The 25,756-nt window shown below is 51.0% G+C and overlaps 1 protein-coding gene across 13 annotated transcripts in view; it reads right to left on the reverse strand.

Annotated features, from left to right (window-relative positions):
• Positions 1–25,756, reverse strand: part of TNRC6A (trinucleotide repeat containing adaptor 6A) — a 69,643-nt gene that overhangs the window by 27,487 nt on the left and 16,400 nt on the right. For 9 of the 13 annotated variants that reach the window (XM_071444770.1, XM_071444763.1, XM_071444762.1 and 6 more), the window contains 4 exons: positions 14,528–14,575; positions 12,251–12,286; positions 6,479–6,569; positions 5,041–5,062 (listed from right to left, as the gene is read on the reverse strand). In XM_071444770.1, the coding sequence (XP_071300871.1) occupies positions 5,041–5,062; positions 6,479–6,538 (82 nt within the window). In that variant the 5' untranslated portion in view covers positions 6,539–6,569; positions 12,251–12,286; positions 14,528–14,575. Of the gene's footprint in view, positions 1–5,040; positions 5,063–6,478; positions 6,570–12,250; positions 12,287–14,527; positions 14,576–15,265; positions 15,446–25,756 lie in introns of those variants that run through there. The other 4 variants (XM_071444764.1, XM_071444761.1, XM_071444767.1 and 1 more) reach the window with 3 other exon arrangements.

Genomic DNA, 25,756 nt, shown 5'->3' on the forward strand with positions numbered 1-25,756 from the left:
ACAGAGACCACAATTATATGCTAATTTTCAACTGAAATTATCCGAAGTGCAACAGAATTCCCTTGCCTTTGCTTCCCTAAGAACCACAGAGTAAGTTCTAAGCTATTAAATTCTCCCCGTCCAACATTTTCTGCTCCACAACTTCTCAGAAGGCTAAATTACACATTAATATTCCAATATGGCTACTATGAATTCCAGCCCCCCTAAATCATTATCTTAATATTTTAATTTGCTCTAGACTAGTCGCTTGTTAATAAAAGTTTGTTCTACACACCAGCATTTTATTTTGAATTGTATTAAGGCAGAAAGATAGTATTAACAGACTTACAGTTTATCACAGTTAATTGACTAGCAACAGCAAGTTTACAGAAACTAGCATTAAAAATGACAGATTTTCATAAAGAACAAACCTGCTGCAAACCCTCAGAGCAGGGGATGGTGGAGTTACAGTTTACAGAGAGATTCCAAAGAAAGACGCTTCCAACTTGTGTTGCTTTCCCACTCTGCAGATTTCATTAGAAAATGGAGGAGAAGCATGGTGTCATTTTACTGCTCCAGGAGCTGCCTGCCAACTCCTCCTGGAGCAGGGGCCCAGGGACTCGCACTCCCCCTCCAATAAAAAAATGGCAGCTGCTTGAGGAACTTTAATGCGGATGGAAAGCGGCTCCTGCCCGGCGCGCGGGCGAGCGGCGCAGGGAGCTCAGATGCTCTGCTGCCCCGCACAAAGAGCAGCGCCAGGCTGGCAGGGACCCGCTGCCTCCCCCGGGAGCTGCTGCTGGAGCTGGAGCTGCCCCCCAAAACCCGCCCTGCGCCACATGTCCCGGCGTGGCAGGGCTGCCAGCCCCAGGGCGAGCGCGGCCAGGCTGCCTCCTGGGCTGACACACACGTAAGATGTAGTGCTAGAATTTTCCTGCTGGAAAAATGGCCGCAGCTGTGAGCTCGGAGCTGCTCTGGAAAATATCTCCGTGTTTGCCAAGGCTTTAACCCCTGCAGATCCGCACGGAGGTGAGCGCGCCCTTCCCGCGGCCACAGGCCCGTCCCCTGCATTCCTCCAGTCACCCCCCGGATTTAGCAGCTAGCAGGAGAGGTTTTCCAATCAGGAAAAGCAGAGTAAGGCAGGGAAAAACCCCGACAAAACCCAGCAGGGTCTGTGCACTCGGGCCATTCCGCTTCGCGGAGAAGAACAAGCACAAGAAGTTTCCAAGGTGGGAAATATGAGTCAAAGATTTCAATTCCACACCCAGCTATTTTTAGAGCACTTTCCATTTCAGTGGGCAATTCAGTTGACTGCGTTCTGCAATGAAAGTGGCACTTTCTGGGCTGCAGCTCCAGCCCGTGCTGCTCCCTGAGCCCCACAGCCAGAGCCAGCCCAGGGCTGGGCACTGCCCGTCAGTTCCTGCCCATCCATACATCCATGTGTGCAAGGGCATTCCAGCCCCTCTGAGCTCCCATCCATCCATACGTCCACATGTGCAAGGGCATTGCAGCCCCTCTGAGCTCCCACCATCCATGCATCCATGTGTGCAAGGGCATTTCAGCCCCTCTGAGCTCCCACCATCCATGCATCCACGTGTGCAAGGGCATTGCAGCCCCTCTGAGCTCCCACCCAGCAGCACACACAGTCCCCATCCATACATCCATGTGTGCAAGGGCATTTCAGCCCCTCTGAGCTCCCATCCATCCATACATCCATGTGTGCAAGGGCATTTCAGCCCCTCTGAGCTCCCATCCATCCATACATCCATGTGTGCAAGGGCATTTCAGCCCCTCTGAGCTCCCACCATCCATACATCCATGTGTGCAGGGGCATTTCAGCCCCTCTGAGCTCCCACCATCCATACATCCATGTGTGAGCTCCCACCATCCATACATCCATGTGTGCAAGGGCATTTCAGCCCCTCTGAGCTCCCATCCATCCATACATCCACGTGTGAGCTCCCACCATCCATACATCCATGTGTGAGCTCCCACCCATCCATATATCCACGTGTGCAAGGGCATTCCAGCCCCTCTGAGCTCCCACCATCCATACATCCATGTGTGCAGGGGCATTTCAGCCCCTCTGAGCTCCCACCCTGCAGCATACACAGTCCCCATCCATACATCCATGTGTGCAGGGGCATTCCAGCCCCTCTGGGCTCCCATCCATCCATACATCCATGTGTGAGCTCCCACCATCCATACACCCATGTGTGCAGGGGCATTCCAGCCCCTCTGAGCTCCCACCATCCATACATCCATGTGTGAGCTCCCACCCATCCATATATCCATGTGTGCAGGGGCATTCCAGCCCCTCTGAGCTCCCACCATCCATGCACCCACGTGTGCAGGGGCATTCCAGCCCCTCTGAGCTCCCACCATCCATGCACCCACGTGTGCAAGGCCATTCCAGCCCCTCTGAGCTCCCACCATCCATACATCCATGTGTGAGCTCCCACCCATCCATATATCCATGTGTGCAGGGGCATTTCAGCCCCTCTGAGCTCCCACCATCCATACACCCATGTGTGCAGGGGCATTGCAGCCCCTCTGGGCTCCCACCCTGCAGCACACACAGAGCCCAGCTCAAAGCTGCTCCTGGAACAGCCTTTCCTTCAGAGCAGGGCTCAGCAGTACTGCCCAGGGCGCTGGGCTGCCTGCAGGGTCTGGGCTGGGAAATTTGGGATAATGGACTGACTTGTCTGACTCCAACAGCTCTGACTTCAAACACAGCACAAGGACATATTCTGCCATGCTAGGAGGAACACCACAACTGACAATTCTGCAATGTATTTTCAACAAATAGCAACTCGAATTATATTTATTTTTTCCTAGAATACCTGATACAAAAGAACTGAGGAGGCACATGATGTGCAGCTGCTGCACAAACAGATAAACTTTCCACTTAGCAACTAACTAATAGACTGGCCTCGAAGTGTCCCAACCTCCTCTTAATGACAGCAGCTGGATCAAACCAGGCAGGTCAGAATCCCTGAAATCTGCAGGAATGCCACACGTGCATTTTTGACTGCAATACCATGGTATTAAATTGCTGCTGGTACCAGAAACGTTGTTGTTAGCATCTTTCTCATTACTTTAATTCCCAGTCCTGAACAGGAAAAGCCCCAGCTCCACGAACTTCCTTGGAAGGTTCCTGTCATTTTACAGGAAGGCTGGGAGCTTCTTCAGCTGGTACAACAGCAATTTCTTCCTTAGGTAAAACAGCAGTTTGGAGCTGTCCAAACTACACTGAAAACCAAGAAATACCCTCCCTTCCCACCCCCAGCACTTAACCAGCTTCTTTTCTGAAAGAGGCACATAATTCTGAATTATTTAGAGATCCTATACTCTTGTATTTTATCTTCAGCTCATGCACAGGATAAATTATTTAAGACATTAACGTGATGGAAACTTGGAAACTAATGAAACATTAATTTGCATCCTGAACACAAGGAGGCAAAACTGGTGAAACAAGGCAAGAGCCATGTGCAACACAAGCTTTGGATTTTGTTCCTATAGAAACTGTAGCAAAAAGTTGTGTATCTGCATCTCATGATATCTTTTCTTCCACAGCACTGCCAGTTTCTGTTTCTCTGACAACTCTAAATTCCTGCTGAACTTTATAAAATACCCTTTAAATAATTCCAACATCATTAAGTTTCCCTCAAAGCAGAAATAATAATAATAATAATAATAATAATAAAAAGTTTAATTACTCTGTCCTTCAGAAGAAAGACATTTTCATTCCACATGAAGATTCCCACTGGGGAGCCTCCCAAGCAGAATTCCTGCCCTCCTGGTCCATGCTATTTTTAGCCCTTTGCTTGTGATGCCAGTGCAGCCCAAGCACACGGGTCAAATGGGCACACCAAGTGCTCCTTATTATACAGCAAAGTGTTCTACCCCTCTCCTTCCTCACTGTCTGGTCAGACATGTTCTATCCCTTCAGAACAAACCCAGACATTTTCATAATTCTGTAAATCTGCCCTATGATCAGGAGTGTACAGAGCAAAACCAGCCCTTAGCCTGTATTCAAACACAATTCCATGCACTGCTTCAAAACGGGCATGCTAAAAACCAAATGAAGAGTGTTTATTAATTAGAATAGTCTTCCAGCAATTTTATTTAATTTATTTTAAATTGCTGTCCTGTGCCCAAAGGCAAACCTGTGTCCCTCCTGCTCTCAGCACAGTGTGCCCTCTGCCAGCCCCTGCCTCCCAGCCCCATGGCTTCCAGCGCTTTTTGATTTCCCTGCAGGAATTCCATCTCTGCCAAGCAGGACTGCAGCATCTGCCACTGCCCCATAAGTGTTAAATGAAACCAGAGTTCCCAGAAAACTCAGCAAGCACTGCACATGGCCACCTCAGCAGTTACTGTGCACTTCCCAACGAACAGGTGAGGAGCACCAACTCAGGAGAAAGTGAAAAGAGGCTTTTTTCCCCTTTGTAGAAGCTGGTTGGGATGCAGAGGCCTACAAACCCCACAAACACCCAGAAAACCACAGTGCTCCCACTTGCCATGAATATTGAAATTACAGCTATTGGGCACTGGCATCCTGATCATTCTGCAGGGTCAGCCCTCCAATGCAGGAGTAAAACTGGACATATTAATTACTGGACACATGAATTACTGGACACATGAATTACTTGTCCATCACATGCTCCCAATCCCAGCTGCACTTACTTAGAATATTTGTACATTAAGTTTCCAACAGATCCATCCTACACAAAGTTATTCTGAAGTGTTGGTGCGCTTTCCAAATGAAGCAAAAAGGGAAGGAAAAAAGCAAGCAAGGGAAGGAACTTCAGGTGTTATGTCTATGCCTGGTGCTCTGTAAGTGAATAAGAATGGAAAACAGGAAGATCAGCAACTCCAATCCCTGAATAAATCCTTTGCTGTTACTCTTCTAGACTTCTGTGGTCACTTTGAAAAAGTGCAGCTGAAGTCTCAAGGGTCCCATCTGTCACTTATGGGAGGAGATTTCAGGTGAAACATTTGATTCCATGTATTTAAAACCCCACAAATAATACACAGAGTAGAACTAACTGTAAAGTAACTTACCTTTGATTTTTTGTTCAATGGCCTAGAACAAGAAAAAAGAAGTGTCAGTGATTTTTGCAGATAAGAGAAACCACATATACACATACCACTTCATAAAGCAACATTAGCTTTTGACTTTCCTCTTTTTGAATGGTTTCAAGTTATTTAATTATCTACTTCAGAAGCCTCTCTCTAACCAACCCAGGCCTATTATTCCTTATGTTTAAAAAGCTGTTTAAATGTTATAGAAGACAAAATTAATTTGAAAGATAACTACATGAAACAGACCAAATTAAACTTGCAAATTAAGATGTTTTAAATTAGTTAAAAACTGTGCCTGGAAGCAAAGAGCTGCTGCCAGTTTTATTGCAGAACAGGGCAGGGAAGGGGGAGTGACCTGGAAATGGAAAAGAATAAGAGAGCAAATGCCAAAGCTTCGAGCCTTTCATTTGCAAGATTCAATGGGTTACACCTGTACTGTGGCCAAGATGAGAGATCTATTTGAATAAAAATACAAGTTTATCACAGTATAAAATGCCTTGTCTGTGCACACTCAGGGCTTCCTCTGGAGAGTTTGTACTACCCCTGCCCAGCTGTGACCCAGCTCCTCAGCCTGGCACTGGCCCATGGACAGAGAATGAGAACTCAGAACTTCTCAGAACATTTTGTGCTGTTTCTGATGACCCACAGCACCTGAAGAGATCCTGGAGAGCAAGGGCAGATCCAGGACTCCTGGCTGCCCTCTGTGCCAAGGTGCAGGCGCCCAGGAGAGCACAGGAACTGGGCTGGGCTCTTGCAGACTCCATCAGGGCCTGGGAGGGTTTGCTGGCAAGGCTGTGGCTGTAGAACAAACCAGCCTGGTCCTGGAGCCACAGCCAGAACTGCTGAGCGGGTTCACCCTGCTCCTCCAAAATGGACATGTTTAAAAACTGCCTTTACCAGCTCCTCTGAGCTCAGGGTCAATACTTAGAATCAATGGCCATGATGAGGATCTTGTCAGTAAACAGGGATTCTGAAGCATTTCTGTGACGTTTCCATTCCTAAACATCTTTGCTGTCAATATTTTCTTTTTTATGAAATTGTTATTCCCTACTACAAATTCTCTCCTGGGATGTTTCCATACTGAAGAATAAGATGTATTAAAATAAGGATGCAGCTGAAAGACACTGCCTTAAAATGGCACTTTTCTTCTCCTAGTAAATACACTAACACTGAGGTGCTTCAGGCCTGAGACTGCCTCAATTGACCATCAGGAAACAGAAGGGTCACCCCAGATGAAAAGTTAGTTTTGTAAGAAACTACACAGAGCCAATTACGATGTTCAATATGTCAGTTACCTCTAAATAACTGACCGCACAGCTAAAGTTAAAACATTAAATTAATAAGAAAACACTTGTTTTTACTAGTGATGAAACTGTCACCTCCAAGCACAGGGCTTTATTCTCAGTGCTCCACATACCTTTTTTTGAGCAGCTTCCTTCTTCTTCTTGTCTTCTTTTCTCTTTTTCCTTTCTTCCATCAACTGTTCTTCCTCTTCTTGCACTAAATCCCTGAACCACACAGTTTGTAATTAACTCTCCCAAAATACAATCTGTACACACTTAGATTCATTTTAGAACAATTATTTCACAGTGACATAAAGGAACTGGGGAATTCTGCCTCTAATTGGATCCTATTTCTGCAGGGACTGTCACTGTCAGGGCAAGCCACCAGCGACAGGACTTGCAGTGCAGATGTGGTGTCAAGCCACACGTAAGGAGCTCTTTCTTCCAAAGCTCACAATGAAGACTTGGACCTGAATCTGGTTGAAAAGCCAGTAAATTCAGACATTGTCTGCTCTGCCCTGCCCTGGAGTGACTGAGCTGTGCACAGGCAGCCTGGAGTGCTCCTGCAGGCAGCCTGAGCCACAGCCCCGAGCATCGGCCCCATCCCACAGCCCCTCTGCAGGAAGCACCTGGAGCGGGCAGGGGCAGCACAGCTGGCACAGCTGGGCCGTTTCAGAGCTCCCTCACAAGAAACAAAACTGGAACCGGGCAAAAGTGAAACCGAAACTCGGACCGGTAATTAACGGCACTCGTTAATTACCACAGCCTTTCTGCTCACAGCTAAGCAGCAACAGCACTGCCCAGCTCATGCTGCTTAGGAACAGACTTCCACAGGGTTTTGGAGAAAAAGAACTAACGATGTCACTATGGGGCAGTGACTGCATGGTGTGCATCTGCCTGGAAACACTGAGCTGGCTCTGTTTTAACCCCAAAGCTCCCATAAACCTCCACTTTTAAATAAGATAGTTTGATAGTCTGTCAGAAGCAATGCAAATTGAATGTATTAAACCACGAGACAGTCCACAGGTACTAAAACTTTCATTACTTTTCTATATATATAAACAACCAGTTAATTCTACTTTTAACTCAGCTCAAGCCCCTTTCAAAGCAAGTGCAGGCATCAGCTTCCACTGACCAAATCCTGGCTTTTTAGATTTTCTAATAACAGAAAGCAAGCAGCAGTTACTTCTTTTAAGAAAGAAGGGCTTCTGGTGCCTAAGGTATGCAAAATAATTAGCCAGGAGTGTTATTTCTGAGAGGCCCTGCACACTGCCAGAGGAATCACAACCCCTCAAACACAATGTGGCTATTTTGCATTTTATCACAGCTCCATCAGCTGGCTGCAAGATCCAGGATGTCTCACTGCAAAAGCAATCTTGCATTTACAATTAGGTCTCAAAAATGATTTCATGGACAACTAAGAGGTCAGACACCTAACTGCAGAAACAATTCCAGCTGGCCAGTTCCATTTAGAGCAATCCCTCGCCCCTGTGCAAATCTGAGGCAATGATTAACCTGCAGTGACATCCGTGCATTACAAAGGTGACACTTCAGTCAGCTCTGCCCCTCCGTCACACCCTGAGCATTTGGAAGCACAGGGATGCTGGTGATACTGACCCTCAGCTGGGGTGATTTGGGACTGCCCCAATCTTAACAGGCAATTTGAACTGGAGAACAGCACCAGGCGTGGATCCAGTGCAGAGGAAAGAGCTCCTGGAGATCCCAGAGATCCTTTGTGCCAGTACCCAGCTCCAGCACAGCCCCTTCCATCCACCCAGAGCAGAACACTGGGAACCCAGTGCTGGGCTGGGCCTGCTGAGTTACAGCATCTCTAACAACCTGAGCAGCCACCAGCACTTGTTTTGTGTAACAAATTTCAGTCTGTCACATGCCAAAACTGCATTAACTGAAAAATCATTCTGCTTTTAGAAGAAAGCTGTAGCACATTCAACAGCAAGCAGAATGCAAAGTAGTATTTTCACAGGGAAAAAAAAACCCTCATCAATCCTGCTACAGTTAAATCAACACAATTACATTTCACTTTGGGAATACAGATGCTAACAACTAACATACCAATATCTCTGGAATATTCTACCACAGCATCACTGGGTTTTTGTCACATAGGAACAACAGAACTCCTAAATTCTGACACTGTGTTAATTCAATTTTTATCTTTTCAAGACAAACAGATTTTAGATTACAAAGCAGACTTAGGAGACATAAACCCCTCCTACAATTAGGATCAGAACTCTAGGTATTCCCTAGACAAAAACCATCCACCTATAGTTCATTATGAGTTTTTAAGAGTATTAATTACCACTAAAACATCAAATCTCAGAGCAAAACTAACCCAACTGGTACAACCAAGCAGCAACAGCAAAGCCTCTCCTGTCCCTGCCCTTCCCTGAAAACTTAACCCTTCAAGTAAGACAGGCCTATTCACCATCCTCATATACAAACTTAAACCTGAGACAAAAATTCACATTTGCCTCCTAAGTCATCAGAGTCTCACGCAGGACACCAGAATTTCCATTTCTGGCAGCTGGAAGCGTGAGCCTCCTTCATTCTTCCCAGCACACAAATGCAGGGCCCTCTCACCACCAGCAAGGGATGGCATTGATGCCTCTGGCTCCAGCCTCTGCTGGAACACATAACAAGCTCCATTCTGACATTGCTCCTTGAGGAGCAGAAGTGGAACTGGCATTTCCCATTTATGCCCTGGACTCGCAGCTCCCTGCTCCTGCAGACACACCAGCAGCAGCTCCACGGGAGCCACCACAGCAATCTGGGCTTGTGGAAACCACACAGAGCCAGAAAATGAACAGGTTCCTTTGCTGGGCTTTCCCCTGCACCTGGCAGCTTTCATCCACGGACCTTGGGTGACCAAAATCCGCAGGTTCCTTTGCTGGGCTTTCCCCCACACCTGGCAGCTCTCATCCATGGACCCTGTGTGGCCAAAGTGCTTGCAGCAGCACGCTGCTCATCAGCTGGCCCAGGAAAAGCAGGGACAGAGCATTCCAATGGATAAGGTGAATTTACAAACAGCTCTGTGATTCCCCATCCCACATCCAGCCTCCACCAGAGCACATGCATAGCAATGTCCTTCTCCTCCTGGGTAACGGGATTAGCTCGCTCAAGGTTAAACGGCCTTAGCAGAAATGCAAACCATATTTTTCAATTTAGATCAAGTGAAAATAAAACACCCCGGCAATAGGAAATCCACATTGGAGACAGAACAAAGGCCTCCGGTTTCAACAGCTTAACTTGAAAGGTGCTTTATTTTCAAGTGAGGCAAAATGAAAATGGATCTTGATCTCAGGAGAGACTGCACATTTAATGGCTCTGAAGATGGGCAAGGAGAAGCTGCTGTTATCTGCATAAATTTAAGCAGAGCGAGGGTCAGATAAATATTTACCGTTATTTATTTAACAGAAAATTTTTGTTCCAATTGTGTACCCCAGCACAATTCCTCTTTGTATACAGGGGAAAAAACCCCAACAAACTACAAAAATGCTTTCCTCAATTAAGCTATTAAAAAACCCAGAAGAAACAAAACCAACTTTTTAGTCTTCTAAGACAGGTTATCAAGACAGCACAAGGCATTTTATTTTTGTATGGCTTGATTTGTTATTTGGCTTCTGAAGTGGAAAAAGCTGTCATGCTCTAACTGCAAACATTTCAGGCAATATTTGTATCAAAACGTGCTTCACTTATTACTTTACTTCTTGAAAAAAGACAACTATTAATCTTTAATTTCTAAGGCTCCAGCTTAGCATTGTAAAAATACCTGGGCTGAAACAGCCATGGTTAACCTTTATTCTTGTGTTGCAGAAGAGCAAAATCAAGTTCACCCATATTTCCCCTGGCAGACAGGCGGAGGATGAAGTAATTAATGTTTGTGCAGCCTCGCTATCTTTGCTGTTACAATTTATCAAAGTGCCACAATAAAATCAAAATACTATCCCCACACGGAGGAAATGATGGTTGCAAGAGCTGTGAGCTCCCATCACTGAGGGATGAACAGAGGTATGGAGCAAACACACAAGTAATGATTACAAGTGATTATACACAGCAGCTTCTGAAACCAGTGTAAAATTTCCACTGATGTACATATTAATTAAAAAAAAAAAAATCCTTTCTACCATTTTCTCTTCTTCTAGTTATAAATTAACTTGCAGTGCTACAGGTGGAGCACTGCCAGGTAGCTACAGGTAAGCATCAGGGATTGAAAGACCTTTAACAGTTCTGCAAAGACAGCACCGTGTGTTCAACCTACAGCTGATCTTCTACACAGACTTTCAAATGCTCCTGAGACTGATAAATCTTCTGTATTCTGACCTCCAAGCTCCCTCATGTCTCCATTTTTTGAAAAGAGACAATTACCTAAAACTGCCAATGAACGTGATTTCTCAGGTTCTGTAAAAACCAACAGCTAGCTCTCCTACTCATCAGCATTCTACAAAAATCAACTATAAAATGTGTATTTTGATTAAAATGGGCTCCTACAATCCTTTATCAATGCCATCCACAAACAGCACACTACACCAAAGGAGCACTTGGACTTTATGCAATAGACACGAGTACTTTGAAGTCAACAAAATAATCCCAACAAACCCTGCCAGCGCCTGCCATGGAAAAGCTCTGGCACCTGAAGCCACCCAGCGTGTTCCTGGGAGCACTGAGAGCCTCAGGCAGTGAGAACAAAACAAACCCACTCATTTCCAGACGTCTGTGTGTCTGTGTGTGTGCTCTTTCCAGCTATTAACAGAGAAGAGAGGTGCTGCCAAGCTAAAAACTGGAAAAAAATACTTCAATGAATAATTAATTAGAAAATGTGTATCAGCTACTTTCTTTTTTGCTTTTTAAATACCTCAGGTCTTTAAATTTCCACCCTAAAAGTGAAGCTACAGAATCCTCCCTCCCTACCACGTCTGCCATGCCAGTCACCTGGAACGCACTCAGCTTTCCCATTTCCCTCACATAGAAACTGCCTCATCAGAATGATGCTCCCAAATACAGCGACTACAAATGGACCAAAATTCTGCAATATTGGTGTTGCTTTTGCCCTTGAGTTTCACCCAAGATGTTTGCTGCTACACAAGCAGACAAAAGACAGATCTCTTTCCCAAGAAGTTTATCATGCAGCTGCACAGGACTCCAGCAGCAGCCATAAACAATCCCTATCTTCCTGTAACAAATGAGGAACCAGGAAGGCAGATTAAACTGTTCCTCCACAATCAGCTGCTGGAGCCCAGCACCAACCTGCCCCTCTCCAGGCTGCTGCAATGCTGCTGCTGCTGCAGAGGCAGCACTGCTGCACAGGGGCTGCTGCAACCCTGGACCACCAAAAGGACCCCACAGGGACACCTGGCAGCCCTGCACAGCCTCAAAGGCGTCTGTGGGACAGAAAGGGATATGTCATTTACCCAAGTGTCTGTAAAGATCCTGAAAGCATGAACAGAATGTTTCCTCTGCAATGAACTCTTCCCATCGCACAGCAGATATCTCTCCATATGAAGTTTATCAGAAAAAAGGACCCACCCCCAGAAACCCAACAGAAAATCAAATGCTTACACATCAACAGAAACAACTACATTTCTCCCTGGTTTCTATGTCTCTATGTTTTCCCTGCAGCAGATAAGAAAAATGTCACAGAAATACGGCAGTTATTATTACATAAAATCATAAAAATCAGTTGTACAGTAACAACTTCACAGAGCACATGGATGGAAGCTAGAGGTGAGAAGCTTGCTCTCCCAACACATGGCCAGTCTGCAACCAAGGTGGGCAGAATCACAGGTGAATGGAAGCAATGGAGACTCTTCCCTATGGTTTGCATGCTTGTGGAGCAACAGTCAAAGCCCTGGGTTTGGGAACATGATTGTCAATGTATTTCAGATATTTACCTTCTCTCAGTTCCACATAAATGAGGCAGGAAATCCCTGTTTACCAAACAGAATTGAAAAGTTATTCCTTAAATCAGAAGAACTAAATGGTGATTTGTAGCAGTCCTGATTTTAAGCAAATTTAACTCTTAGATTTCCCCAGTTAACAGCAGACAGCTCTTGCTGTGGCTGATCAGGTGACATTTAATTTGTAACATGATGCCACAACAGCGTGTGGATGGATTTATTTCAATCACTGTCGTGAGCCAGGCACTAAGCTGATTTCTGAAACCAGGAGTATCTGCACAGCACTGGGCATGTATGAATTTCAGAGACAACACAGACCAAATGAGGATTCTTTTCCAAAAGGCCAGACAAGCCAAATGCTAATCCTGAGTGTGAAACAGGAATCGCTCCAATGGGATAAGCAAGCTGCACTGAAGGCTGTAACACTTTTCCTATCACAAACCCACAGTCTAGGCTAATATTCCCAGCAAGATTAAAAAGTGTACTTGCTACCCATTAATTTATAAGCATAAACTCCAGAAGTGACTTCAGAACACAAAACAAAGCCAACATCCCGTGGAGTTCACAGTCTACATCCACACTGTGAAATCTGAGATTAACATAAACTCTAGCCCAGATCTATGTACCTTGCCAAGAAAGGATATTTGCTCTTGTACAGTTCGACTAGGTCACTGCAAATTTAATAAGCCAGTAAATAATGACACTGGAGGAAGAACGAGGGCTATCTGCTGAGCTCTACCCAGTAAAACAATGAATCAGGTCTATCCAGCGCAGGCATGCTGTGGTTTATCAGCTGTGTGCTCACACAACGAGAGCTCCCTGGCTAAACATAAACCAGCCGGGGCATTAATGTGAACTTCAAACCAGTTCTGAATCTTTTAAATGAATAAAACGCACTCCTCTGTGTGAGAGACACGGGGCCCGGTCCATAGCAGAATTTACCCTCCAAGCACCGAATTTTGGCAGTGCTGTAGTTTTCTTTCACTTCCTCTCACTCTCGGCACTGCCTGCCAGCGTGACAAGATCTCTGCTAAGGTCATAAAAATGTGAAAATCTCCTGACTTACTACGACTGGCACCAAGTAGTGCTCTAAAGTCAGCACTCTGTCACTCTGAAAAACACAGTTCTGAAATCACTTCTGGCATGGCCACTGCAGCGAGTCCCTTACGCTGGTGGGTTAACAGCAAGGTGCCAAAGGCACCTCAGGGGCTCCCAGGCACCCCAACTACTCCCTGCATTTCAACAACAACGTGGGGAAAACAATTCACGCTTCAGTGTATCACCAAAATTAAAAAAACAAAAGGAAGACCCGCACTGAGAGCGGGGGGGAGCAAAGCAGTTTTCAGTGTTCACAGTCCAGTCACAGCTCACCCTGGAAGCTGGAGACTGCTCGGGCACAGGAGAGAAGGAAAAAAGCAGGGCACCAAACCTGAGATTCTATCTGCTACACTCAGGGCTCAGGCACATCTCAAATGGCCCCAGTGGAAATCCCTTCAACGGATCACTAGCAAAAGGCCTTTAAAGGTCTAACTGAAAAAGAACCCAAAAAGGAAGCAGGACAGAGGTTGAAAACAAAGAATGTAACCCATGGAGTGGATACATGTGAGAAAGTTACCTGACCAAAACCAAACAGTGCAGAAGAAACAATTACTTAAACACGAAAGTGATACACCTCAAGGCACAGAATTCTTCCTTCACTGCGACCCTGAACTCCCGAGTTAAGGAGTTAACTCCCCAGCCCATTCTGCTAAGCTCTCATTCTAAAAACTACACGTAAACAGGAAATTCACCAGCTAACTCTTCATGGCAAAAGAGGCAGAGCCAGTAGTTATATGGCAACACAGTTTATTCCAGTTCTTGCCCCAACTGTCTTGCCTCCAAACAATATTTGGCTGAAGTGTATAAAAGAACCCCAAAACCTTCATTCATTTTTCAGTTATTGTTAGGTACTACAACTTAGTGCAGAAAAGTTATTTTTCTCTTCAAAAACCTCCCCTATTAAATAAACTGTATTAAACATCTGAAGTAGTTAAACAAACAAACAAAAAAAAACCAGCTAAAAAGGTGTTTACAGAATTAACTAAGCTTGCAATAGACAGCGTTTTCAAACGCTATTTCCCCGTGCAATAGACAGCGTTTTCAAATTCAGATTTTTTTTTTATCCTTACAATTAACAAGAGATTAAAGCTCCCGATAAAGCCCACAACTACTCCTAGCCCTAGGCCACCTTTCCATCTAAATAGTGGGAGGGAATTTAAATGAGTCTCTTACCTGCTTAGTTTTCTTTCGACTTCTTTGGTAGCTTTAGCTTCCAATTCTCTGCAACAGAAAGTGGTATTGGTTTCCATGTCAACAGCAATGCAGCAGGAAAATAAAACCGGCGCGGGTCAGGATGCACAGAGAGCTCCAGGTGGGGTGGGTCAGGAGGGATGGCGAGAGCAGGGATCGCCGGGGACGGGCGGCGGCGTCCCCCGGGCGGGCGAGGGGAGCGGGCGAGCCCTGCCGGTGCCAGCGCGTGCAGCGCCGGTGTCCCCGCAGCATCCCCGTGCCACACCGGCCACCGGAGCCCATCCGCATCCCGGCGCCCCGCACCCATCCCCGCGCGCCCTCCCCGCTCTCCGCCGTCTCAAGGACTTTGAGGAAAACGATTCTGCTGCATCACTTCAGCCGCCAGCGCGCTCCGAGCGCGGCACCGGTTCGCTCCGAGCGGCACCGGGACGCTCCGTGCGGCGCCGGTTCGTTCGGTGCCGCTCCGTGCCGCACCGGCGGCCCCGGGCGCTGCCGGCCCCGCAGAGCCAACTCCGAGCCGGGGAGGGCACGGCTCGGGCACGGCTCGGCCCGGGCGGGGGGACCGGCACACACCGCTCCGGGCGGGCGCCGCGGCCCCTCCGGGCGGCCCCTCCGCCGGCGGCGCTGCCGCGGGAGCCCGATCCCGTCCGCCGCGGCTCCGCGGGGCTGCCGCGCCGCCCGGCCCTTCCCCGCCCGGCCCGGCGCCGCCCGCCCCGGTACCTCATGTATGTAAAGTGCTCGGAGTCCGTCCCGGAGGCTGCGGCGCGGGCCCGGCGCGGCCGCCGGCTCTAGGCGGGCTGAGCCTGGCGCTGCGGAGCGGGAGGGCCCGGCAGCTGCAGCCGCAGCTCCGCCGCCATTTCCTGCCGCCGCCGCCCGCCCGCCCCGCGCGCAGGAAGCGAACCCGCCCCGGCCGCGCTTCCGGGGCGCCCGCACGGGGGGAGCGGGAACGGGGGGAGCGGGGCCGGCACGGGGGGAACGGGGCCGGCAGCGGGGGAGCGGGGCTGGGAACGGGGGAGCGGGAACGGGGGAGAGGGGCCGGGAACGGGGGAGAGGGGCCGAGGGAGAGGGGCCGGGAACGGGGGAGCGGGACGGGAACGGGGGGAACGGGGGAGAGGGAACGGGAGCGGGGGAACGGGGCCGAGAACGGGACGGGGAACGGGGGAACGGGAAGGGAGCGGGATCCCGAGCCCATCCCGGGCCGCTCCTCGAGGCTGGGAGCACGGGAGCCTCGGGCCGAGCCCCGTCCGGGTCACGGAGTCACGGAATCATCAGTTCGGCTGTGCCGGGGATGGATTGGATGGATGGATTTGGGATGGATTTCAGGGAAGGTTCTCCCCCGAGGGTGCTGGCGCTGCCCAGGCTCCCCAGGGATGGGCACAGCCCCGAGGCTGCCGGAGCTCCAGGAGCCTTTGGACAGCGCTGCCAGGGATGCCCAGGGTGGGACTGTTGGGGTGTCCTCTGCACAGCCTGGAGTCGGACTGCGTGATCCCTGCCGGTCCATTCCTGCTCGGGAGATTCTGTGATCGAGGCTGGAAGAGACCTTTATGGTCATCCACCACAGCCTTCCAGCAGCACTGCCACCGTAACCCCTAAACCCCAAACGACATCACCCAGTGCCAGATCAGACACCTCTCAAACACTCCCAGGGATCGGGACTCCACCTCCTCCCTGGGCAGCCCCTTCCAAAGCCTGACCACCTGAAAAGTGAAAAACCAATTTCTAATGTCTAATCTGAGCCTCGTGTGTCTCAGTTTAAGGCCGTGTCCTCTTGTCCTCCCTCTGCAGCATGGTAGAGGAGATGAACCCCACCTCACTACACCCTCCTGGCAATGAGGTCCCACACATCAATGCAGCCTTTATTTATGCCAGTGACACACAGGAATTCCAGGCACTGTCTCATCAAGCACCCTCAGCAGAACACAGTGATTCCCCAGGTGATGCAGGACAAGGCACAGATGGACAGAACATCCATTTCCACGCGTGTTTCCCCGTGTAGAAATGGGCAGCTCCTCCAGGCTGCTGCTGCTGCTGTGCCAGCTCCATGCTGAGCTTGGGGCATCAATGACTGGCAGATAAAAGGAGTTAATGTCCAAATAACAAAACACTGACGTTTCTCTAAACCTTCCACTGACCCTGTTGGCTCAAGGGAGGAAATAGAAGAGTCCCCAGCACTGGCAAACTTGGTGAGAGATTGATATATGTGAACATGGAGCTTAATCCAAAACACACAGAGATACTTCAAATACAGGAAATGAAGAGTGGGGAGTACGTGAGCCATGCTCTGTTACTGGACTAGGCTTCAGTAACAATATCACAGGAATTAGTAACATCAAATCAGTCAAAGGACTGATAATGGATTGGAATAGAGAGCAGTAATGTCAGGAACACAAAAAACCGAGAGTGGACAGGAATTCCCAGTAAATGCTTCTGCAGCTGACAAGCACTCCCATCAAGGTTTTGTTGCCATGGGGAAGTTCTTGCTCTCTCCTGACCCCAGCTGCACATTGGCACCAGCATTTTCCAGCCCAGTTCTTGGCCTTTAACGTTCTTACCAATGCTGGTGAGAAAAGAAATGCTGTTTGATTCCTCCGTGAGACAAACGGGTGCCCTGGGCGCAGGAGCCATCGTCCCTGGAAACCTGCTGCAGCATCCACTGTCCTTCTGCCAGCATGAGTGAAGTACAGTGATTTCCAGCTGAAGAAGATCCTACAGTATGAGAGGCAAGGTTTATGACAATGCAGAGTAGCCAGTGAGGGTATTTTCGTCCTTAGGGGCTCAGAAATGCAGAGTGCAGTGCTGCGAGCTGAACAGGCACAGCCATAAAGTGGCAGTTTGAAATCAGTTCCTCAGTGTCTCGTAACAACTTGTAAGTTAATTTGGTCTTGTTTATTTTTCTTCATATGAAAAAGTTTGGACTGTCATGTAATTGTGTGTAACTGAAAGCCATTATTTCCTGAAGTGTGACTCAGCTCTCTCTCACTGTTCCATTCACAGCAGCCCTGTTTCATGTCTCTTTGGAGGCACTACACGTGGTGTAGGAGGGCTGCTGTTAAGTCTGTCCTCAGTTGGGAAGGCTGATGAATTCATTATGTACTCCTGTTATGTCAGTTTGTTAACTGTATTGTGCCACTGTCAATAAAATTCATAGTCGAGGTCTGCAGCTTGCTTTATTATTTTAGATTGTTCTCTGGTGTTATTTATGCACGTGCTCCTAGCAACTAGACCGCTGCAGCAGTGCCTTTCTGTCTGCATGTAAGTGCTGCAGCTGGGTCTGCACTGTCAGCACAGCCTCCACCACCTACCCCATCAGCTCCTCCTTGCATCCCCTCATGATCTTACCTCTCACCCTCACAAGCAGCACTTTGCTCGGCTGGGCTCTGACGCGTACGAAATTTGCACTGGTGAATTCCTAGAAGGACTAGCGAAATTCCGGAATCTTCAAATAGGAAGAATGTTTTCTTCTAGAAGAAGCGGCAGGTTGAGCTTCACCCATGCAGAAGCCCATCATCCAAAGCAGTGGTAGTGGGTGCTGGCTGGAAGCAGCACTCAGGTGTTAACCACTCCTGGTCTTGGCCTTAATATGTGCTGAGCATAGAGTTATTTGGGGTTCTGGAGGACCTTCTCTCCTGCTTACCACAGTTTTTTGGTTTGTTCTTTGTCCCTTGGTGCTCTCTGAGGCTTGGACCTCTGGACTTCTTTGCCAAGGACCCAAATTCTGATTCTACCGGCAAAGAGACAGCAAAACAACTCTGTGCTTAAAATGATGTTCATAACCACCTGGCTTGGGAGCTGCTTCCAGCCTGAAGGGTAGGTAAATCCTCAGCCCCCATCTGTGACGTGTCAGTGCTTCTCTTCCTTACGGGACCCCTGCCCCAGGACGCCCTGTGCTCCTGGCTGGGAAGGGGCACTCTGGGCAGCGTGTGCAGGGAGGAACCAGCTCGTGCCCCCGCGATGCTCCCTCCTCACTGCTGTCCTGCCCTGTGTGGGTCTGCATGGCTCTGCAGCACTCTGCTCACGCACGGCATTAGAAACCAGGAATCGTGGAAGCAGCTCCTCAAGGGCAAACCGCGGGCCCACGCTCAGGCAGCGGCCAGGGCTGGGGCTGTGCAGTTACACTTTCACCACTCAGCAAACATGCCCTCCTGGGCACTGAGCCCCAGATACAGCAGCCACCACCTGCACCCTGCCAGCCTGGCACACATCCCCATTCACTTTTTAATTAGGATTTTCATATCATCAGAGCAAGGGAACGAACTGCAGGAGGCAGAGAAATGCACAGCCTGAAAACAGTTAAAGAGGAGCTGGCGCCATTTCAGCGTTCCCATCCCCTCCACCCTTCCCCTTCAGCTGCAGTTTGCTCTCAAGGCAAAGGAAGCCGACATGTTAGAAAATACTTTCTGCCTCATGGCTGGGGAAAACAGAGCTGGGGCTGTCTCAGGAGAAGCTCGGGCCTGGGGATGTGGAGAATTTGCCATCAATAACTCGCAGCCGCTTGCTCCATTCAGCATCGTCACACCGAGCGGAGCCGCTGTCACCGACAAAACAGATTGTTTGCAAAATTGCTCTTGACTTAAATAATCTAAATGAGCTGATTTGACAGACAAGGGAAAACAGTCTCCTCTTCAATGTGGTGGCTCTGTGTTCCTCTGCAAGGAGGCTCCTTTCTTTTCCATTGTAGACGCTTTATTTAAGGATTTAAAAATAGCCCAGGTGACGGCAAGAGGTGGCAACATAAAGGTACTGAACAGGCAGCACTTCCTGATAAAACAATCCCTGCCCCAGAGCCTGTCAGTGCAGTCAGCTGGGCTGTGTGTTAGAGAGGAACATCTGGGGCTCTGAGGATCCTTAATTAGGAGAAAAATCCACAAATTACATAACTGGAAGTTGGTAGCAGAAAGTGTTGGGCTTGCCTTCCAATCAGCCCTGAAAGCAGCTGGGAACAGACCTGGAAGGGAGGAACAGCACCCCGTGCTGAGGTGGGCTTGCACAGTGGGGTTTGTTCCCCGGCTGCAGCAGCAGCAGCAAACAGCCACGGGGTCTGTGCCTGGGACAGCATTCCCTGCCTTTCCTCCGGGCCCCATGCCCTGGCAGCACTCAGAGCAGGGCAGAGCAGGCACTTGGGGTTATTAAATGAGGATTTAATCCTGCCCTTTAAATCAGCAAAAAAAATTATCAAAGATGAAGGATTTCCCTGTGTTTTAAAGCCAGTCCAGCTTGCATTCCCTGATCTGCCTGTGGGCAGGCTGCCAACTGCAAAATGGAATCGCTGAGCCTGGATTTCGCTCTGCATCCAGCCAATTACGGCAGCCTCGCGTCCCCTGCTCAGGAGTGGTGCAGTACAAGAGACTGACAAGATCCAATCTTTATTTATTTACCAGGGCTGCATTGCACTTTGAAAGGGAGTCACAGTGCTGGGCTCACTGCAGCCCTCCCCAGGTCCCATGCCCTGCTCCGGTGCCAGTGAGTATGGCCCGGTCCAAACCCCTTGTGGGGGCTGCTGGGGGGTCCCCAGCCCCAAAGATTCCCCTGGAGATGCTGCCACAGCAGTGGGCCCAGCCCTGGGGCATCACCTGCCCTGTGGGTGGCTCAGCCAATTTGCCCACATGAAGTCTGCTGGCTCTGCACGTGCTGGATTCCCTTCCCCAGCCATGGCTCTTTCTAGCTTGTTTCTAGGCTTCTGCTAATCAAAAACACAACTTCAAAAAATAGTGGGGCATTTTTGTAGAGCCCACAGAGCTACAAGCCACCAGCCAGAAGATAGAGATGATGCGTGCAGGGAGAAGAGTTTCCCCTCCCGTTTGTGCCCCCAGTCTCAGCTGTTTGTGATGGCCTCGTGCAAACGCTGCTGTTCACAGAGGAACCAGCTTCCCCTGCCTTCAGCCCAGCTACACCCACGGCAGAGCTCACCCATCCTCCAGGACTGATCTCGGCTGGTGAATTGGTGAGAGAGACCTGAGCCGCTTCTCCAGAGGAAACGCCAGAGCCCGGGAGTGGAGCGGGAGCGCCCGGAGCCCGGGAGGGGCCGGTTCGGCAGGGCTGGGCAGGGATGGGGCCGGGCAGAGCCCACCTGGCCCGGGCTGGGCAGGGATGGGGCCGGGCAGAGCCCACCTGGCCCGGGCCGGGCAGAGCTCACCTGGCCCGGGCTGGGCAGGGACTGGGGCCGGGCAGAGCTCACCTGGCCCGGGCAGAGCCCACCTGGCCCGGGCTGGGCAGAGCTCACCTGGCCCAGGCTGCACCCCCTGCTCTGTGCCCTGTCCTACACCGAGTCTGACAGCCCCGAGCCCTTCCTGATCAATGCTCATCAATCACCTCACTCACACCTGCCCTTTCTCAGCACAGAGCCACATTAACAGATTTCACCTGTTTCTGTGCACTTCTCACTGAAATGGCACAAACAATCCCTGCTCTGTCGCAGACCAGCTCTTTTTGTGCCAGCAATATGCTCTGGTTTAGGCTTCAGAGAGCGATCAGTCTGCTGAGTTTCCTAATTATGGAGGATAAAATGGGGCCAGGACACATTTATGGAGCAGCACCACAGACCACAGCAAGAGCTCTGGCACTTTTTACCTCCTGGGACTGTCTCCAGGTGGGGAAGTGTCCTCATGCAAAGTCACGTCAGGGCTGCCAGGGTGGCTCCTCCAGCCACTGCTGTGCCTGAGCCGCAGCTGGCACCTGCCCTGCTCTGTCTGTGGGACCCTGAACTCCTGAGCTCCCGATTCTCCCAGTGCTCCCAGCTGCAGGCACAGCAGTGGTTACATCTCACCACAACCATGCAGTGAACCACTGAGAAGAGTGTCTGAGGCTCAGTACCATGAGAGGTCCTTCCAGTGATTCCCTGGAGATCAGCTGCTCGTGCCCACTCCAGCTGCAGCCCTGCTGGGCACACTCAGGCTCTGGGTGATCTGGCCCCGGCCAGAGGAGCAGGGCAGGACAAACTGCTGGATAAACTGCCCTCAGCTGCTGCCCAGGATGGGCTGCCCAGCTCCTGCTGCCCTCCCAGATGCCTCTTTCAGGGGACAGCTTCTCCTGGAGACTTTTTTGTTCTGGGCAAGGCTGGCACACAGCTGCTGCTTCTGCCCTTAACAAAGTATTCGCTGGACTCCCATTTTCCTCTCATTTCCCTCCTGCCTCTCTCCATGCTCTGAGGGCTGTAGGGATGCCCTGGGGAGCACCAGGACCTCAGCAATGACACTTCACAGCCCCCTTTTGTGTCCCCTCCTGGCTGCCTCCCTGTGCCCTGGGGAAGATCCACAGGGACCCGAGTGCCTGCAAACCAGAGTCCCCACAAACCCTCAATAATGCAGCTGTGGATGCATGCACATACCTGTGCATCCATCTCTGCACACCTGTGCAGGTGTGTAACACCATCCCTTGAACTCCCTGGCAGCAAGGATGGATATTACAATTTCTGGATTGCACTGTCCAGCAAGCTGGCCCTGCCCTGCCTCTGGCACGGCTGGCAGTCACACAGGAGACAGGCAGCAAGCTGGCCAGGATCCCAGCCTCGGGCTGCCAGCTCACTCCAAGCACTGTCTTCCTCTGCCGGGGGCTGGATTCTTGACTCCTGTCTCAGTTCAGCGGGTCTGGCAGCCCCGAGCCCCGAGGACGGGGCTGTGCTGAAAATGGCACATCTGACCGTGCCAGGAGGAGAACGCGTGCCCCCGCTCGCTCTGCCCGTCCTGCTGCCCTCTGCCAGGCGCTGGGGCCACATCGGCTCCGCTGGGGCAGCGCGGCTGGGGGAGGAGGAGGCGAGGAAACGCAGCGTTCTCACCCGGACTGAATCCCATGGATTTCTGAGCAGCTACTGCACCGATAAAACAAAGGCTGCTTTGAAATGGATGCCTGGCCTGGCCGGCTGCCAGCGCCAGGCGGGAGACAAAGGCTGGGAGCACAAATGCAGCGCTGAAGCGGCGAGCCGAGGATGCTCTGCGGCAGGGAGAGCGCTGCGGTCGCCATGGAGACACAGCGGCCGAGGAGGGGAGGGGAGCGCCGCGCTGGGATGGAGCGGGAGCCCCGGGAGCCCCGGAGCTGAGGGGCACGGCAGGGAGAGCCCTGAGCCCTGCAGAGACGCTGGAGCGAGCCGAGCTGGCTCCGTGTCCGCCCAGGCTGGGACCTGAATGGCATCTGCCAAGGGGCAGTGAAAACGAGGGGGCATCCATGGAGGAATTCTCTTTGCCCCTTATTTCACTGATGCAAAAACTGCAGGGAGGAAATATTGCTTGAATGAGTTCGTGCAGGGGGCACAAACCCTGGGCTGGCCTGGGCAAGGACACAGACAGAGAAACCATCCCACACATCCCCAGGATCTCAGATCAGCTGCAGGAGGATGTGGCAGTCCTGTGCAGAGTTATGGCATGGAGGGCTGGTCGTGGTGAGCACGATTTGTGTGCCTGGAGGGTCAATTATCCCTCAGGGAGCAGGAGCTGCTCCTGCCCTGTCCCCGTGGCTCTGTGTCCTGCCAGGGTGCAGCTGGGGCAGCAGCCAGGGAGCTCCTGGGCTGCAGGAATGCCCTGCCCAGGGCCCTCGTCAGGCAGGAGCTGCTGCCAGGGCACTCTGACAGCAGCGTCCTGGGCAGGGCAGAGCCCTGCATGGCACCACACCCTGTGCAGACCCTGGGGAGGCCCCTCCACCCCTGGTGACTCGGAAGGGAACAGGAAAATGTGTCCCACATCCTTCCATACAGCCCAAAGCCCTGTTGGCTGTGCAGAGCACAGAGGGACCAGGAAGCAAACCATCATTTTTTGGCCAAGGGAGACACTCAGGTGCTGCCACAGTGAGGGCTGTGTAAACAGCCAGAAAGACAGATTAGACCCAGCAGAGCTCACTGTCAGCACACACAAATAATGAGTGCAGGGTAAGAATCCCCAGGGAGGCACTTTTCTAATAAATGACATTTAGATCTATAGCTTTAACAAGTCATCCCAAGCCATCACATTGTGAGTTAGGGAAAGGGAACCCACAACCTGCCCCATCAGCTCTGGAGAGGGTCAGGGAGGCAGGAATACAGCTGTGAGGAAGGTGATGGGGACACTTTCTGTGCCTGCAGATTTACCTCCAGACAATTCCTTGTCAGCTTCAGCACTGATAAAAATCACCAGAGAGTTTCCTGTTTTCAATGCTGAATTGTGACTGCTCCCCAAGCAGCCCCACGGGCTCTGCAGCACAGGGAGGAGCAGGGACAGACCCCAGCAAAGTGTGCACACAGGGGAGCTGTACTGGAGCCCTCCTGGCAGCCTGGCAGCCTCAGGTGGGGGTTTCTCCATGGAAGTTAAGCCCTGCTTCCCTGCAGAGTGCTGGAGTCCCCACCCATTCCAGGGGGTGGCTGAGCCCTGTCCCCACCTAATCAATTCCCCAGCACCTGCTCCTGCCCTCAGCAGCAGCTTGTCGTCAGCCATCCCCGGGACTCACTTGTTCTTGTGAGCAACTAAAACTTAATTTCTCTTATTTTAATTAAAGCCAAAAATATGCAGTAGCCTTTGATTTCTCTCTTTGCTTTGCAGGGGGAAAAAAAGCCAGAAGGATAAAGGGAGAGGCAAGAGAGAAAAGGCTTTGAGACAAACACACACCAGCTCTGTTGGCTTTTATTTTATGTGTAGCCCTTTCCTTAAAAGAAATAATTACGTTTCAAAACCTCCTTTCCCTGTTCTGAGCACTGCCTCTTTCCACATTAATGCTATTTGCATGCACCATCTCCTCCCACCCTTCAATAATTTAAACCTTCATTTTTTATTCACTCAGTTGTCAGATTCATTTACATATCATATCTCTATATTTAACACCGACTTTGCTCCCCTGTTTTTGTTTTTTCTGACAGGAAATAGATTTCCCTTCTAATTTAGCCACGTCTGGGGCTGGGGGCATGGGGAGGTGCCTTGGGCTTGGAGGGGTGCTGAGGTCTCCTTTGATGGCTGCAGCAGGGCTGGCAGGGGCTCAGCAGCCCCATGGCCAAGCCTCAGCTCCATCAGCTCCAGGGAGCTCCAAGTGTGGCCTCCTCCCATGTCCCCCTCTCTTCATCCTCCTCCTCCTCCTCCTCCCACGGCCATGGAGAGAGCTCAGCCTCGTTCCCTGCCGTGCCCAGGGGAGCACGGTGCCAAGGATGGCTCCAGGCTTCCCCTCCAGCCCTTGCTGTGGTTTTTAGCTCTGCCTTCACTAACAGAGCCAGGCAAAGGTGAGGTGGCTGCCAGCCCTGGCTGTGACCGTGGGGCTGCAGTCCCACCTGTGCCCCAAACCTGCTCGGAAAGCGAGGGAAATCACCCAGTAAAGCTTCAGCTGACATTGGAGCCTTCCACACAGCAGCACCGGCCCCTCCTTGTGTCAGTGGCTGTGCCAGAGCAGGACCAGCCCCTCCTGAGCCCTGGGAGCAGCCACCAGAGCGAGGGGACAGCAGGGGACACAGACCTGCTGCTGCAGAGACCGGGCTCTGGGGACAGACACACAGCAGCACCGGCAGGGCAGGGGCAGCCGGGTGTGAGCAGGGGCACTGGGAGCAGCCCTGCAGTGCCAGAGTCTGCTCTGTCCCACGGGAGCAGCACAGAGAAAGGGGTACATGGCAGGGCCAGTCACTGAGGACAGGCTCCGGTCCCCCTCCCTCATTTCCCACATTACCAGAGAAACAGTGAACTGATCTCAGACAAATGAGCCCCCTGGACCCAATTCTTCATTCACGTTCATGAGCTCCTCTTGCAGCACCTTCCCTGCACGGAGCCTCCCAGCAGCTTCTCTTTGCCGCAGCTCCTAAGGAGCAGAGCCACCCCCATGCACCCCAATGACCGCCGGGGGCAGGCACAGGGCCCGGAGCCGCAGGAACGCGCAGAGGGACCGGCAGCAGCTCACGGAGCCGCCCTGGTCCTCCCCCACCCGGGGAGGGGCTTGCCCGGGACGGGGGAGCCCTGCCAAGGATGCTCCAGGGCCCACCGATGGTTTAAAAGGCCCGAGGGTTCGGTGGCAGCTGCCCCTGGGTGGGCACCGATGGCTCACCTGGCACATTCCCAGCCAGCCCAGCACATTCTGCCTCTCCCAGTCTGCCTGCATCAACCTCCAGTGAACTGCGCTTTGCCAGGGTCAAAATAAACTCTTGTTTCAGGAGGAAATTGCTTTCCGTGCTCCCAGGAACACGTTTGCAGTCCTGGATGGGAGATTTCCGAGGGATTTTAGTTAGAATTGTCCCTCTCACCTGTCCCTGCCCGTTGGGAGGGGCAGCAGGATGGGCTC

This window comes from Agelaius tricolor, unplaced genomic scaffold, assembly GCF_023055355.1.
Source record: "Agelaius tricolor isolate 1412-34295 unplaced genomic scaffold, bAgeTri1.0.p SCAF_19, whole genome shotgun sequence".
Lineage (NCBI taxonomy): Eukaryota > Metazoa > Chordata > Aves > Passeriformes > Icteridae > Agelaius > Agelaius tricolor.